This window comes from Cygnus olor, chromosome 23, assembly GCF_009769625.2.
Source record: "Cygnus olor isolate bCygOlo1 chromosome 23, bCygOlo1.pri.v2, whole genome shotgun sequence".
NCBI lineage: Eukaryota > Metazoa > Chordata > Aves > Anseriformes > Anatidae > Cygnus > Cygnus olor.
Window position 1 is genome coordinate 1874237 of NC_049191.1, and position 18266 is coordinate 1892502.

General features: G+C 45.0%; 1 protein-coding gene across 8 annotated transcripts in view; it reads right to left on the minus strand.

The window, feature by feature from the left end:
- CSMD2 (CUB and Sushi multiple domains 2) overlaps positions 1–18266 on the minus strand; it is a 332069-nt gene that overhangs the window by 276541 nt on the left and 37262 nt on the right. For 6 of the 8 annotated variants that reach the window (XM_040534773.1, XM_040534774.1, XM_040534780.1 and 3 more), the window contains one exon: positions 16565–16823. The exons of the other annotated variants lie outside the window; for them this stretch is intronic. In XM_040534773.1, the coding sequence (XP_040390707.1) occupies positions 16565–16721 (157 nt within the window). In that variant the 5' untranslated portion in view covers positions 16722–16823. The remainder of the gene's footprint in view (positions 1–16564; positions 16824–18266) is intronic. 8 annotated transcript variants of the gene reach the window in all.

Here is an 18266-nt window from a genome sequence, read left to right on the forward strand (position 1 = left end):
GTGCGCAACGGTATGTAAAGACGACAAAACATAACCAGGCTTTAACACTCCCTTCAGCATACAGATGAGACAATTTGAAGAGCAGTGGGGAACTCTGACCTGCGCTGTGTGAATGGATCCTTTGGTGCTGGTGGCTGCAGCAAGAGCAGCACAGGATGCACCAGTCCCACTGATGGGACACGGCACTGTGCTGCTGAGGCAGTAACAGCCCTTACACCCTGTCCCCAGCAGGGAAGAAGCCGTGACACATGGGCTCTGTGCCCCTTCACAGGGGCAGATTTCAGCCAGGTTACAAGACAAAGGCTCTTGCCCTAAACACAAATGCAACTTGCAGGAAAATCTAAACGGGTAGTGGCACGTGGCATGAAAAGATCTACATCCAAACCACCCGTATTTCTTATTTGCCAAATGCTTACCAAAATCAAGTCTGCTGGCAGCTTTTTAGGCTGTCATTTTCTTATGACAGAGAGAGTCGTATAGAGAAAATGGAGCAGGCAAAGTTTGAGATGAGGAAAGAGGAAAAGGAGGGCTCCTGCTACTTGACTTCCAAGCATGCAGGATTACATAGGAAAACAGGATTCCATGGGAAAAGTACCAAGGGAGCAGATGGGAGAGGAGCAAGGATGCGAACAAGTGTGCTTGACCTTGGACTTGGGAGTTCAAGGTCAAGAGTGAACGCAGCCAGTGAACACACTACAGGCTACACATAACAAGTGGTTGGTATGCACAGCAAGCTTTAATATCAGGGATGGCACAACCAGCAAAGCTACATCTTGTTTTAAGGAGCTATTACATCAATGAATCAATGTAAGTAGATGGACAAGATGATGTAAACATGCACTGTTAAACACAGCAGGAACGTGTCTGACTTCAACAAGCATCTAAGAAAATCCCTGCTAATGTATGCTAGATAATCTAAGCAGTATCAAAGTAATCATTAGAGAAGTCTGTGTTCATCAAGATACATAAATGAATATATTTTGTGCTTAATATTTTGTATCAGCAGTCTTAAAAATATTGCCTTCTATTTGCGCTAGCTCAAGTTAGCAGCAGGAGGCACGGCACGAACGCCTGGCACACACCACTTGATCCAGTAGCCAGTGGACAGCAATGGACACAGTGTTAGAAAACATTTCAAATGTGAGTAACAAACAAGACTTGGCTTGGCCAATACTGATGAGGAATTTAAACAAATTACTCCACAACACAGAATGCCTCAGCACCTGTTAACCAAATTTCAGTTGTCACCATCTTCCATGAAAACATGGTGACAAAGACCACACACTGCTTCACCTGGAGAGCTCCCGAAATAGCACGCACAGAACAAAGAAACGGGCTCTGCCTGTTCAGACTATCACAAATGAAGAGATTGTTTCCACGCTCTGCTGACCTACAGAGATGGTGTTTAGCCAGGCAAGCAGAGTTTGTCAATGCAAGGAGCGTACACACAGAGAAAGAAAACCCTGAACCTTTTAGCAATGAACAAGGAGTAAGAATTTTGTCAGCAAGGCCAAAAATACCACAGCTCACTCTGCTTTAAGCAGGGTTCAGCTTCAGCATAGCACTAGACAAGATGCGCCACGCTGGTGTCTCTTTGTACTGGATTGAAACCAGAGTCAGGGACTCACGAGTAAGATTCCTTGTGTAAACTGCACGTCTGTGCTTCTTCTGACTCTACCCCATACAATAAACATCACACAGATCCAAATGCAGTGGTACAGCGACACGAAGCATTTGCATTTAGTACTGAATGGAAACACTACCAGGAACATCTTACGCACCCCACCTCCAGGCTGTGCTTTCTCTGCAAACGGATGATACTCGCTGCCAAGCCTATGCAGAACCTGCGTATTTTTCACTGCCTCAAATCCGAAAGAGAAGCACTTGGAAGAGGAGCTGCAATTATCTCGTGAAACACATGAAGTTCAATTGCTTTATCTGAGCCCCACTCAGCCACTGATGTTGAGTACAGGATGTGGAGTGGACTGGAGAGCCGAGCCTGTAACGCGTGCTAGGCTACTGCAACCAACGTGCTATGCAATCCCCCAACAGATGGTATAACAACAAAACACAACCCTGAGCTGCCACCAAGCCACTGAGCCTGGGAGGGGGTGATCTCTGATAGCAGGAGGGAAGCCAGGCAGAAGCCGTCCCTGCCTGTAGCCCACCCAGCCACGGGCAGGAAGGCGCAGGGAGCTTCCAACCCGTCCCATATTGGTGGGGTCGTTGTTCAGGGTGGTTACAGAGAGATCTCACACAGATCCCACAGATCACAGACTGATCCCACCCCAAGCACCAGGCAATGGGACTCGGCTGAACGACTGACGGAAGAGGTTTCAAAGCCCCACATACCAGATAAAGGTTTAACTACCAGGCAACTCTCAGCTGGTCTGAATTTTACAGGGCAGCGGCAGAAAGCTGCCTGGAAGTATTCAAGGGAGCCTGAAGGTCGAGAAATTAAGAGCAAGGCTTTGCAAGCCTCCTGAAGATCGGCGGCAGCATCTCTCACCCCAAATTACCATTCCGCCCAGCTCCCGGCAGCCAGCGGCTCCGTCCCGGCGTGGGGCTCGCGGCGATGCCGTGACGCTGGCAGGCAGTTGCTAAGCAGAGGCACACATCCAGCAGCCTAACCACAGGTCTGCTACAGGCTGCCTTTCAGAAAGGAGAAAGGGGGGGGGGGGGGGGGGGGGGGAAGGCTCAATTTTACATAGAACATTTGTAGAAATTTCTTTGAATGCTAAGCAACTAGTTGACAGAGTTTGGCAACTGCAACCTTCAGCTGTCTGCGTGGCTTCACAAGGAGTTGCAAAAAGCCTCTCCTCCTCCCTTTCCTACACGGGATTCGTGCCTGCAGTATTCGGCAACACCCAGATGCTTTTTCTGAACACTGGGCACCGCAGGAAGCCAAGTGGTCCGATCTGGAGGAAAAGTGCCATCCCCAGACCAAAGCCAGCAGGTGGGATTATTCTTAGCAGTGAGCTTTACATGCACAACTTAGACCTGAATTTTGGCATAGACCCTCCAGCCTCTAGGGCTTTGGATATGACGAGCCTAACAGTAGTGTTTTAAGCAAAGCCAGCAGCTCCAGATGTTTCTTAGACACAGGTGTGGCTTCTTCCCACTTGCACTAGACACAGAACAGAAAAGCTCTCAGCCGTCTGCCTGCAGTCAAGCGTTTGATCCAGGTGACTCAACTCTAGCCAGCTCCAGGACTAGAGGTATGGGATGCTTCGTAAACAGCAGTATTTAAGCTCAGAGTAAAGGTTAGAGCCTTGTGATAGAAGCAGACAATGCTTCTGCCACCCAGCACAGGGAAGTGACCACGTACACGCAGCGGCTCGGCCCCGTTCTCCCCAGCTACCCTGTGCTGCCCGGCTGAACAGACGTGAGGCGGCTCTCCCATCTGCTGTGCTCCTGGACCACTTAGAGCAGTGCGAAAGCAATCAAACAAGTGGCCCATCGGCAGGTTCACATTCACTTGGCTTGCAACAAGTCACCCTGAAGTCTGCTCTGCTATCCAGTCATTACGTGGATGCAACGTTCTGAAAACGGCCTGCCATCCGTGCAGACAAGACCCCGATTCATTCCTTACAAATTACTGGGTTAAACGTAGAAGTCACTGCATGTATTTCCATGGCCGACAGCATCCGGTATGCTAAACTCACACTTCTGTCTTATAAAATCACATCAGCTCTCACCACTACTGAAGTCAACTCCAGTGGGTTTTTCATTTATGAAGCTATTTAGATTCATAATCCAGAAACTCAGGGATTTTGTTTGCTCTCAGTGGAACTTGGATTCAAGAGTTAGGTTTCAACCTGAGGCACCAAGTGACGTTCCCACCCAAAACAAGCCAAAACTGGGTTTCCTGATGGTTGCAACAAGTCTAGCCCTCACAAGCAGCCACCCATTAGCAACCTGATAACAGTAATTATCTGCAGAAGTTCACAGCTGCACAATTCCTGATGAAACTGGGCAACTTGTGTGGACCATCCATTACTTGAAATCGTTCGCTCAGCTCTGCGAGCTAACACAGTTAGCCCAGTATTCACCCAGAATGGCCTCTTCTCAAGGGATATAATTTTCTCCCTTCAAAACTTTCTCTTTCAAAATAGTCTCTTAATCAATTTTGACTGTTCCCTTAGTGCCACGACTCTTCTACATAGCCATTGTCAGCATAATAATAATACCAAGCACTTATATAGCCATTTCCATCTTCAAAGCACTTCACAAGCATTAACCAATTAATGCATATTCTTCCCATGCTGTCTACCGCGACGAAGAGCCTCACCGGGTATTCCTGTGACTGCCCTTCACGGCTTTTCAGTGGACCAGACAGCCTTGAACTGCACACCACCATCAGCCTGCTCTGCAGTCGTTCTGCATCATGTTCTGACGTGGGCCTGAGAAGCTCCACATCCCATTCTGGTAACAGGAAAATGGCTTTGCAGACCACCATATGAGCTTGCATACACCCTTTATCTGAAACCAAGAGCTAGCCTAAGAAGATAACACTTAACAGATGGTTAAGGCACTAAACTGGAACATGGAAGGCCTGATGATGACCCTTGAATAATTAAAAACCTCCAACATGAGATGAGGTGACTACTTCGTGCAAGATTTCACAAAACCAAAGAGGAATTCAGCTAAGGACCACAAGTCCCCTTTCAAATGGAAATTCAGTGTTCAGGACTAGACTTACAAATATGTTTAGAAACTAAGAACTGCAGCCAGCCATCATGTAGCATTTACAAATGCACCTGAGTTTTGCAGCTAACATATCCTCTTACAAGCCAAGCGCATACTTACTTAGGCATCTAAACATCCTTGGAAAGATTGCCTCAAGAGTCCAAGACTCAATGAAAGTGTTCACAATAACTTGACAAGAGTCTCTTAAAATTTTACTCTTACTTTCTCTCTGCATCTGTAAAATGACCACAGTGGAAAAAAAAAAAGAAAGAAATTTACATGCTTAACTCTTCAAATGTCCATAGAGAGACCTGGTTATATTTTCATTCATTTATAGCTACATGGAAAGTGCAGGAGTTTTGGTAGCTGCAAGGTGGCCACTATCCCTTTTTAGCATCTGTGGTTCAGAGAAAAAAAAAGGCAGAAGTTCTGTAGAAGACAATGATACAGAAGAACTGGCTCCAAATACTCAGCTAATGCCATAACCAGCAAACTAGCTGTCAGTAATGACTAAAATCTTATACCTGCAGATAAAAACATGAAAAACCTCATCCTGAGTAAGCACATACTCCACTTATTAAAAAACTCTTCACTCTTCTATGGCAATTCTCATCTCCCCACGCTCAAAGAAATGCGATGTACATTGCTTTGAGATATTCCAACAAAACACACTCTGCCTGGCATTTGTATTATAACAGCTCGCTCTTCTATTATTATATTTGAATTACAAAAAGAGGCAAACAGAAGGCAATTTCTCATGAGAATTTTTGTTGGGATATAAATCCATTTTTTTATTTGATTCTGTTAACAGCACTTTCACATTCACTTCCTTTAAGTATTGCTGCACTTTATTACTAAATGCCTGCTTGTCACCTTGAGCAAAGAAAGTCCCCTGAAGTCCCTGTTGCACAGAAAAGTTAAACAATTGACTTTGCCCAATGAGATAAAGACAGTGACGTGGTCTAACCAACAAATAGCTACAAAAGGTTTCTAATGAATTCTATGCAGAAAAAAAGCAAAAAGAAAAACTGAAACCTTTCAATTATATCGGAAGTTTCAGTCCCTTCACATGTGAATTTCACATAAACAACAGTTTTCGCTGTCCAAACATAATACCATCAACCAGTGCATGCTCTGAAACCAGGAAACTGAACTTATTTTTATCCTGTTCTGATCCAATTTAGCAAAATTCTCACGCTAGGTACCAATCTGCTGAGACTCACACACAATTTTCCTACAAATTGAATCACAATCTACTCATATGCAAATCTAAAGCATGCAGTTTCTGTAGTCTATGGCCTCCAAGTATGCCTAGCTAACAGATTCTCAGAACTTATTCCCAGTATATTGCACGATTTTATTTTTCTTTCAGCTTGTCCATTCATTTAAAAACTCATTTTCGCCCTTAGACTTTCTATTTAATCTTAGTTTTCAATCCTAAAAGTAGATCAATACCTTTCTTCTTTAATCTACATAGCTCTCAATCAAAGAGTTAACAAGGGGTGAATTGAATCGACTTGTAGGTTCAAATTGGGTATTTTTTGTAAGAACTCTCATTTGCTAACTGCAGTCATGGAAAAGGAAAAAAACCTCCCCATAACAGAATGGCCCTCAGTGTTAGATTCCTAGGCAAAAAAAGGTTATAATTTGTTCTCTAGCTTAAGACTGTCACAGCACTTAGCAGGAACAAATGACAGACCCTCCCATAAAACATTATTTTCTGGAGTGTTTTAAATCCAGTGGAATTAACTTGCTGTTCCTAAGATAATTTCCTTCAGTTAGAACTGATTCAGCTATTTACAAAGATAAAACGACAGTGTGGGCCTTGCGGGATGGTTTCTCGTATCCTAAATCTTGCCAAGGTGAAGAAAGCAGCGCTCTGTCTAGTACAGAAGAAGATACCTCTGTCTGGGACTTCTGGGTTGAGGTACTGGATGATCTGCCTTCATGATCGAGGCCCAAGAACTTCATTCAAAAAAAAAAAAGAATAATAATGGTTTCACCAGGCTTTGCTCAAGGCTTTAAGCAAAGTAATATCAACAGTGTGGGGACCGTTTCACACGTTGTTCCCTCTGCATATGAGCACCGACAGTTTATTAAGTGTATTTTCATTCACACATCCTACTGAAGTAGAGAAGCTCCAACACTGCTGCTTTATCTGCTGCTGAAGAGCAGCAGCATTTGACCATTGTCACAGCACAGCCTCCACAAACGGAGCTGGAGCCCTCAGGACAGGGATGGCCATGCAGAGGCTTCAGCACACGTGTAACACCATCCCCCCCTCCTGCATCATACCAGGACTGGGTCCTTTGGAGACTGTGTGTTAAACTCAGCAGTAGGAATAAAATCCCAATAGTACCAGGGATAAATTCCCTACCCTTCAAATGCTCATTATTTCAGCGAGTGGACACTTTTTTTTTTTTTTTTACTATCAGCATACCGAGTCCTTTTCCAAGTATGCTTAACTTTAATGAAAACATCCCAGGATTGTTGCTGACAGATGTGCAGTGTCCACAATCAGCGCCTAACCTTTCCATAATGGAGACAAAAAAACAATAGAGGGTTATAAACAATATGCTGCATGATGCAAGTAGCATCTTTTAAAATGGCATTGGCTTTGGAAAAACTCCAGGCTTCATTATCCTTCCAAGGAAATAGATTTCCTTTCTGGAAGGAAATATATTTTTCTTGATATTATTATTCAGTGTATCAAATGGGAAAGGAGCATTGAATTGTGCCTTTGTTACAGAAGAAATGAGCTTCCATTTTCTATACCTCCAACTTGGCATTAACTGCTCACCGAACTTCAGATCAAGCATCCATCTAACAGAGGACCAGATCCTCCTTTGCCCTGCAGCAATTAGAGGAGGGAAGAATCCTGCTGAAGATAATGGAGTTACAGAAATGTGAAGGAGGCATGACCAGGGAACAGAATGAGACCCGGTGCATCCTTATGTCCTCAAACTGCAAGACTGGCTTCTATGCAAGATGCTCAAGATGCCAGCTAAGAATGGTCATTTTGGCTTAAAAAAAAAAAAAAAAAAAAGCAGTGAGTCCCCTGTACAAGCCTTTAGGTCCTGAGCTTGGGAATGCACCGGTAACAAAAGCAGAGCCAGGGCAGAACGGGAACAATATCCAAGTGATCACACAACTGTGTATCATTCCCCACTGTGAAGTTTTCTGGCAAACTCTGTGGAAAACCAAAACAACTCGAGCATTAAGGGAATCCACTCATCCTGCTCTTTCAGGCACTAAGTGCCACCAGCAGCCCTCTGACGGGCTCCAAAAGCAATGACAGATGCCGTTAAGGAGGAGGCACAATAACTACGAAACAAACTTCTGTTTCATCTCTGCAATCCCTGAAACATTTATCTTCCTCATACATAAGACAGTACTATTATTTATTTTTTCCACTCCGTTCAAGAAGCTGAAGCTCAGACAGTTTAAGCAACTGCTTCAAAGCCAAGGAGTCTACGACAGGTTAAAACCTGAAGGTCCAGACCACCCCTTCTGTCAACAGCCTGCTTTTGCTTACGACCAGTATTCAATTTCCTGATGCTTTTGGTGAATTCTTTGTCTGCTGCAAGTCTCCCACCTTCCCATCTATGCTGGAGTACGCTCTTCTTTTAAAAGCTGTGCCGCAGTCTTTCACTGCAAGGCACAAGCGTGGCTCTATACATAGAAGAAACTGTGGAAGTGGTATACCGCTAATTACAGACGGAGCTAAGCAACCTGAGTTGGAACAGAAACTGCATTTCATTATATTTCTGACTTTTTGCCATGAGTACTTTATTTCTTGAAGTTCAGCAGCAGACAGACAACTTTCACCTCAGAATGTCATTCACAATTAATCCCAAATTGTACATGAAATGGTTGAATTCACTCCATGCAATCAAGGGAGAGAACCAAGAGCATAAAACTTCTGTGGCTAATCAACACAGTGCAATTTGTATCTGCTGAAAGCTTATCACAACATACTGGGATCTCTCTGCAGAATAAATCTGTAAATCATTTCAGGGTTTTACAGATTCTACTTATCCCCATTTTACAGATAGGGAAGTGAAGCAAGGACAAAGGCTCATGCCCTCATGGACTTTTGAGAGCCAACTGCCATGGAAAACAGCAAGAATTGGGCTTTGATGCCTTCTCCAGTTGGGAGGGAGAGAGCAAGTGCACAAGTAACAGGAGAGCACTGAACCATAAAATCCCCACTTGTGGTTAATTCTCCAGCGGTGATTAATTCATCTTCCTTGTCTCTCTATTTCAGTGCTCTTGCACCTTCTAAAACAACTAGCTCTGGAGACACTGATGGGGCCAGGATAATCAAGTTAAGTGACTGTGGTTTGGTGCAGTGTCCTGTTGCTCTACATCTCGCTAAAGGAAAACAAAATGTAGCTGCTTCTCAAGTTAAGGGATACGTAGGTGGCACTAAGGCAAGTGTTGAAACCCAAATAAAGCTATTTCATCATGACAGAACAGAGTTAGCATTCCAGAGTGCTAGTGCAAGCCAGAGGCCAAAAGAACAAATCTTCTTTGTTTTTAAATGTTCTGGATAAAGACAACTTTATTTGATATTCCTCGTTGTTTTATCTGCCTTGAAATGGGAACTGCAGACATTTTGATAAATGTATTGAGAAATTGTTCTCTTTCAGTTTAACTACTGTAAAATGCCTTCACATCCGCGAGCGCAAAGGCAGCTCAGACCTCATCTGCAGCAAGAAAGCATCTCAAAAACACCTCCTCTCTCAGCAGCAGCAGAATGGCACTTCTGTGCTGCAGTCCCGCATGCAGTAGCATGGAGTAAGAAGACGGAGTCTATCCTCAGTTCTGCCAGTAACCTGCTGTGCGACCTCGGGCAAGTCTTTCTGTATCTGGTCCTACCTCGCCCCTGCCCTGCATTTACAGCAGAACGTCTCTGGACAAACAGTTTCTGCCCAGTGCCTTCTCTCACAGGGCTGATAATGGAGCAGGAGCAGCAAGGTCTTCTCACATGGAAGGTGGAGGGAAAGAAAACATGCTGGCAGGATATGAGACGCTGATGATTTCCTTCTGATTGCAGATGGAAAGACTTGCATGTTGAGGCCAGCAAGAATTACTAAGAAGGAAGCGCAAATGGCAGAGAACACTGAGGTACACCAGGCCTTTGTGAGAGGTTGGCAGCACTCCTATCAAGCCCAGCCTGATGTACACACGAGTATAAAGCTGTTTTCTGGTGGTGCTGGTTGCCTTTCCCATCTATTGTCTTTACACAAACTTGGCTGAAGAAGCAGACTTGGCAGTGTGGGCAGAGAACCCCCCTGTATTGTGGTCTCCCCCCAATCTTTGCACCCCCCAAACATTCAGGAATTACACCCAGTACTTGTTGATAGCTTGGACAGTACAATCTTCCAGGCAGAGGCTGCCTCCAACTGTGTATTTACACAGCACTGGACACAAAAGGGCCTTTGCTCATCCAAAAAGCTGCTGGGTTCACCATGCTACAAATACATTAACAAAACATGTTGGATGGGTGTTCCTTCAAGTCACATTCCCCTTCTTTCACTCTAAATACCTGCTTCCCCCTGAGCCAAGTCATCAGTTCAATTTCAAGTAGATTTTTCGCAGTCAATAACACAGGGAGAATTTTTTTTTTTAATTACTTCCTTATCACACATCTCCCTGGCAACCAGAGCTGCTCCAGGCCTCACAGTCGCAAAATCTTTCTGCACTTTGAGTGAAAGCCACAAATCACCAGATCTCCCTGCTTCACGATTATTTGGGCCTCACAGAAATTATTATTAGCAGCAGGACCAAGTCCCTGGTTCTCCCTCCATCCAGCAGACCACAGTGTGAGCACACAAACAGGCAGTTTATTATCACGGCAGCGATGCCCGCACCTCAGACAGAAAATTACTGCAACCGTTCCTGCAAGGCACTGCTGTACCTCAGCCTGGGAAGATGGAAAGAACACCATACTATGTCCACTGTGAAGTGACAAAAGCAAACAACAAACCAAAAAATCCTCTGTTCTGCTTTCACAAAAGGGAGGTATAAGAAAATTGCACACAAGCTCACTGCAACATACTATCTCCATTCTGGCTGTGTCCATGGCAGCAAAGAGACTAAAACAGAGTTAATTTGATTTCTTTAATCAATGGGATTTTCCCAATTACACATTAACCACTATCAGATCAGTCAGCCACTGCATAGCATGGCAGAAGCATATTTATTTTGGAGATTACTGCATTGCATCATGTTTATTGCAAGCAAAGTACATTGATTTCCATAATTGCACTGTACTTCACTCCTCCAGAAACACTCTGTAAACACAGAAACTATAGGGGCTACCATCACATTTTATTTATTTATTTTTTTAAAAATCTCCATCTTGATTTCGAGAACTGGACACTTGCATTGCTTTCAAGGTAGGCACTCACCTTGGGAAGCCTCAGAAACACCTCACAGTTGCGCAGGAAGCACCCCTCAATGAGGAGCTTCACTCACCTTTGCAGAGAATTAAGAAACGAAAAAGGAAAAGCAGTCTTGTGTTTAAGGCTCAGCCTGACATATTTACAGCTGCACCAAAAATTCCCTAAGTGACCTTGTGCAAGTCTCACAGTACAGAGAGCAGCTTGCGTCCCGTCGATAAGGGATGACCTGAGCTGCCCTGTGGGCACACGCGAGGGCACCACCACAGGGAGCTCCATTCTTATGGTCAGTCTTCCTGGGCGAAGCAAAAGCTTACCTGGTTTTAAAACCCATTAAAGCTTTATGCTGTTAACTGTCCCCTCAGTCATCTGCACCCACAGCGGCTACGCTTGCATGTTGGAGTCAACATACGTGATTACATTACCTCTGCCATGTTTGGTTCCTGGATATGTTAGACAGGCAACTTAGAGCTAGACCAATTCAAGCAGAACAGAACCTTGGTTACTCAACTTATTTCTTTTTATAGCCCTTAATAGTAAAGTCTCACCCCTCCCCTTCCACTTGAATTTGCTATGCTTTCTGTTGCACATATTTCAAATCTAGGCCTACTCACGGTGGTTTTGAACCTCTCAAAGCCTAGAAATATAAAAGATTATACAGAAGCATTTTAAAACCCACTCAGCCGAATACAGATTTGATGTAATTTCTCTAAAGCCCATGAAAAATGACTCCAGCACTGTGTCTTGGGACACTTTTGTTAAAAATTGAGTTAGCAAGGCTTTTCTTATAAGACGCACAAAGATGCGTCTATTGCAGCCTTCTCCTCAAAACCTTCGTACCAGCTACAGCTATGCTGTAAGCCTCAACTTATGTGATGCAGTGGAAGTGAATAGTCAAACGGTTACCTGCACAGTCAGGACAGAAAACTCAAGTCCAAATCCTATAATGCACTAGCCAGAATACTGTGCACCCTTCCCATCTCCAGTGAGGGTTTTGTTATTAGAGAAGTAGCAAAGGGCTTTGATACACCTGAAGGAAGCAGCTCAGAGAGGAGACATCCTTCAGCCAACCCTCCAGAAGCACTGAAGATACACAACTGATGTTACAAAGGTTAGGCTGCCTGACTTCCCCCCAAACCTGTCCGACCATTAACATTATAAGTTTCCTCTGGTCAAGATCCATGCCTGCAGCAGGAATAGAAACACAGCTGTGAAATTTGGCATCTCACAAAAAAAAAATGGCCTCTCAGGAAACAGAGCAAGGCAGCAAGTAGTACACAGTAATTGAGCAGTTGCAAATCCCTGGAGCACAGGTAGAAACAGTTAACAGCAAATGGAGTCAGGGGAAAGAATTATTCTTTGCTTGTCTCTAAAAACAGATTAATGAGGCAGTCACTCCCGTATCAGAAAATGTATTATCTACAGCAGGAATACTACACGTGACATCAACAGCTCAGCTGCACCCTGAACCCTAAACGACCTCAGCAAAAAGCACATCCACTGGGATCTATTGCAGACTGCCTGGACCACATTCTCTGTACCCATTTTGACATATGCCTTCTTCTGACAGACACTCCTAGACAATTGGAAGGCAGCCACCGAGGATCAGCTGAGCAGACATCCACCTCTGTTCCACTGCAGGCTGGCTCAGCTGGGGTCCATCAACCACCTGAATACAAAATTTCCCTAGGAGATATCTGACGTACAAAGGCTGGGCTCCATGGCAAGGAAAGCTTGAGCTTAGATGTTCTTCAGCAGCAGAGAAGCCATGACAGAAGTCAGAGAGACAGACAATGAACAATTATATGGCAAAGGAAAGCCTCCTGTATCCCGAGTGATGAACTCCACCAAAGACTGTGAAGACAGAAGTGAAATTGCTTCCCAAAGGTTACACAGCAAGGCAGAGCCACAGAATTGCGACCTAAACATCCCAGGCTTGACATAGAGTCCTGGCTACCACCCAACACTAAGGATGTTCCTACTAAAGGCTCCTTCCCCTGCCCTTCTCAACCCATCAATATGGGCACACTGGTACGGAGAAAACCATGATGAATTTGGATATTCTTCCCTGAGAGCTCACAAGTGTGCAAACCAATATGAAGAAGTAAGAAAGTAAGTTCACTACACTCCAGTCAGTCAAACCTGAGTGCCACACAGTTGTCCAGGCACATGGAGAGGGAAGGATTGTCTTGTAGTCCCATCCAGCTGAGGATCACCTGTATAACCCCACCGTGGAACACAAAAACCTACAGGCCAGGCAACATTACCTCCCCCAAGTCACCAGGGTGAGGATGGAGCACAGCAACACAAAGCCTTCTGCATTTTGCCATCCTCTCTAAGCACTATGAAGTCAGTCTGATCCCATGCAAAAAAGGCTGCACCCTCTACATGTTTGCCATAAACGCCTCCCTTCCTGTAACAAGAGACATTAGCAAGACATGAATGAGTAAGTAGGAATCATTCATTCCATTTAGCGCTGATATCCACACTGCTTCAGCACTGATAGTAGGACTCGGATCAAAATGATATACTCAGCTATTATCATAAAATACTGTAGTTTTATCATGTGCCACAATCAAATATAATCAAGCTGGTGACTATTCCCTTCCCTCCTACATAAAAACATCTATCCACCACTTCAGAGAGTTAGTATCTCACACCCTTACCCCTTTAAAAAACGCACTCAAATCACAGAGTACTTCACAGTTAAGTCACTTCCCTGGCAGATTAAGTACCTAAGTACCCCTGATTCACTCTTTGTCCTGTGGAGATTTAAGAAAACAGAACAAAATGGAAAGATGATTTATAATACAGATATGTACACATACGTCAAAATTCATAAACAGCTTCCTGCTCATCCACTCTTCAAAGGAAGAATCTGGCAAAAACTGTTTTCCATTAAGAAAAAAAGAAAATTGCAAGGGGTTTAAACTGATGAGACCATCTTTCAAGCCAGTGCATCTTCCCATTACCCAGTACCAAACAAGATGTTGACTAGTAAAGCAGTGTGAATAATAGCATCAAGACCTCCTTTATAATAGGCCTTCAAAAGAAATTGCACATATACCCGGCCAGCAGACATACCAAGTGCATGTCCCAGTGCCAATGCATAGCTAATTACCCAGAAAGGAACAGAAAAACATTGCTCTTATTCCTATTAAGAGTACCTGTTTTGACAACCAAGAAATAAAATATCAGAATCATTAAACGTGTTTGAGAGGCCACACATGAATCACAGTCAACTTAGAGCCAAATTCAGTGTCCTCCTCGAATCTTAAAATGCTGTCAAGCCACTGCACCACTGAAAAAAAGGGAAGCTGTGCACCCTTCCTCCCCCCCCAGCCCCCAGGTATACACCAAACTCTAGCACATCACGAAACCCCTTCCCTACAGCTGGGTCACTTTGCCCAAACAGAAGCTACCTTATCTTGCCTTCAGATGCAGTGGCATCAGAAGAAAGCACATGCAGTAACCAGCCGGTTTTTAAAAGGCCATCACTGGGCAACTGGACTGCTGACAGACACATCTGATACAATATGAGCAGGGATTTCTTTCCTTTATTTTTCAGATGGCCAGAACTACTAGCTGATAGTTTTATACATATATATGTTTATATATACACAGCTCTACTGCCACACTATGGGTACTCAGGGTTATTACTACCTACACAAACCCTAGGAAAAGGCGAGATCAGGAGTGAACCCTCTCAGGAACTTTGTTCCACAGAGGACCATGATTTGCTCAGCGAAGGTACCAGGAGTCCCTGCCAGACTAAACTTACTTTCTGGGATTAAACCCTAAAACTGCAATGGATTCTGGAGAAAGGTGGCTGTGTTCACTTGGTAGATATGTTCACTGTGTTCTGGATATCTTGGAGTAAGCCACTGGTTTCAAAATTGATCCCTTGCCTTAGCAAAAAGATCATTACCCGGATTTCTGAATTTGCTGAAAAGGAGTAGCTGGGAAACTCATTGACAAATACCACTATTCAGATGTAAATAAAAAACACTTTACATCTAAAAAACTTCTGCAGATTTACTTGCAGAGATGAAAACACAACAGAGCACCAACCCCTGGGTGCAGGAACCAGAACAGCACTCCAAATACAGAGAGAGAAGAGCCACGGGCCTGAGAAGAAAGCCTGAAATACTGAACAAGCAGTTACAGGAAGAAACCTGAAAAATTTAAGTATGAACAAGCTACAGATAACCTGAAAGAAGAAAAAAAAGCTGTAAAACCCTTACATAATAAATCACATTTAGGTATCTCTGCATCATTCTACTTATATCAGAAAAACACAACAGAAACTGCTGGAATGGCAAGTTCCTCTTGTGCATAGGCTAAATGTTCCTGCTGAAGAAGGGAAAAAATAATCACCAAAAATAAGTACTCATCCATAATTTCAACTTGTGGGTTGTTGGGTGGTTCTACCTCCTTCCCTAATAGATGATTCCAGTAGCAAAAGTCTTTGGGTCTACTGCAAGCATACTTGGGAGGAGCAGTTAATTATTCTGGATCTCTTCGGAGAAAGTCTGCCTTACATAATAAAAATCAGTGACGAGGTAACACAAGGTTTTCCAAAAAAAAACAAGCAGCTTTCCTACACATGAACACACACAAGCATACGTTGTCACAAGCATACATTCCTCTAGCCTAGCATGCAGCAGATAAGACAGACGTTACTCAAACTCTTGGAAATCGGGGCACAGCAGCGTTGAAAGAAGACACTGCCAAACGCTCAGCTCTCCCACTCTTCCCCCTCCCACACTCGCACACATAAGGACAGTCCCTAAATATTTGCTGTTTACACCAGAAATAAACTTATGTCCTTAGATATGCTTTTGCTACAAGGTCAATTACAGAAACCGGGGAGGAGACGTAAGCAAATTCCACCCGCCCCCCCCAGTTCAAGTCTCTATCTTCCAAGAAAATAAACATTTTTCACAAAAATCAAGATGCTGAGACTGAGAAGCTCATCTACAAGAGCATATCAACTTGAAATGCAGGAAGAATAAGAGGAGAGTGCTTCCATTTTCATGCAAGGAGTCCTAAACCTATTTTATCAGCTACAGTCAAATACCAGGGTAGTGAAATAATGAATTAAGATGCAAGGGAAAGACAGAAGGGGAACCGTAATGGCATTTTTTAGTCATCTTGCATATTGTCTGGCAACTGTGCACACATTATTTGACCCACCAGAAGGAGGAATAAAAACAAATAGAGCCACCTCTTATAACCGTATCGTTTAAAATTGTTGCTCCCAAAGGACTGAGGCAAACTATTTCACAGAAAGGTCTGAAGAAAATCCACTCCTTATTGAACACTACAGGGAAGCATGTGCTGACATACAAGTACACACACACACACACCTCAGAGTCCCCAGGAAAACAGATTAACAGTGGTCCCTGGATCTAAGCAGCAGGAAGACAAATACTCCTAAAGTTGCCAGCTTTCTCCATGACACTTACCGGTCGCTGAGACAGCCAGCAGCCCCACGGAGAGCAGCAGCACCCGGCTCCAGGAGCTCACTTCCACCGTCATGAGAGCAAAGATCCCCAATTTCCCCCAATTCCTTCCAAAGCTGCAGCTGCATCCCAGCTTGTCCCATCCCAAGGAAGGTTGCATGTCAAAGGGTGGCAGGAATGGGGTGTGCTGGGGGTTGCTTGTTGTTGTTGGGTTTTCCCCCTTTTTTCTCCCCCTTTGTGATTGGGATAGTCCTCAGCTCGGCTAGAAGAAGAGGAGAAAGGAAAGAGGGGGGAAAAAAAGCTGGTCAGGCTTGTGATTTTTTTTTATTCTAATTTTTTCAGCCCAGAAAAAAAATCCCACCGCATGGAAGGCTCTGAGCTTCTGCAGCTGGAATGAACCAAGTGTGGCAGCGGCTCGGGGAGAGGAGAGGCGAGGAGAGGCGGGCTGGCTCGTCCCTCCCGGTGGCTGTCTCTGAGCCAGCTCCCCGGCATTAGCAGCACACAGTCCCCAGGGATTTATACTTTTTTATTAGCCAGTTGATTAATCGCTCCCACATCTTTGTTCTCCTCTTCCCCTAAATCCTGGGGAGGGGGCACGGGCGTTGCGATGAGGGGCTGCCGTGCAGCCACAGACTGGCTCTGGCTCAGCTTCGCTTCCTGGACCCAGCACACACCTCCCACCAGCCCCCGCCCCACCAGAACCAACAAACCACAAATTATGCTTTAGCATTGTATTTATTGTTTTTAATGCACACCACAGGTTTCTTTCATCGCGGCAAGTGCCAGAGCCCCCCATTTGCCGTGGAGCACAGCACACACATGGACGCGCACGCAGCAGCTCTGCTATTAAGACATCTGCCAGAGCAATGCAGCCTCCTCCCGGGGCCCCCCCACCCGAGCCTCTGTAAACAACTTGATGATATTGACACAATTTGGGGGACGAAGCAAATTTCCTTACAAACATGAGTCATGGAAGAGACACCCCCTGTCTGTGACCTGCCCTAGCAGCGTGGATCCCAGCGATGGGGTGAGCCCCAGCCCCGGTGGGACCCTTCAGGACCGACGGTGTCCTGGGGGTGGCAAAGGCAGCACCGGGTGCCCCCTCTCCTGGGCCACCAGGCACGCCTGGCTGTGGTGCTGCGGCCCCTCTGCAGGGATGCTCCAAGTGGTATTTCTCCTCTAACCTCCTCTTTTTTTTTTTTTTTTTTTCCTTTTTTAAATGTCTGTTAGTACATTTGTCCCTATGGCTGCACACAAGATGGGGAAAAAACGCAGCCCCTTAAAGACACATCCAGGAACTTAATTATCTTGGCTGTGATGCTCAGACCCACGGAGAAGGGAAATAACTCCAGCTCACGCGTGATGCTCAAGCCTTAAAAACGGCAGAACCCCGGAAAATCCCCCCCCCCCCCCCCCCCGGCAAGAACCTACTTCTGCGTTCACCTCTGGGAGGGGGCAGCACCCATCCCGCTGCCTGCCGCCCCCCGACCCCCCCAGCCCCAGCTCCTGGCTCCCAGGGGGGCCCCGGCCCCGCCACCCATCCCCCTGCCTTGGCGCTTCGCATTTGCTGCAGTTTCTTGCTGCAAACCCCCCTTCTTCAGCCTTGTTCCGGTTGCCTTGAATGAGCTTATTTGACAGCTAAAAACAAATTATATCGAGGGCTTGAAAATCTGTCCCTCCGCCCTCAAATCAATCCTCTTTCTCA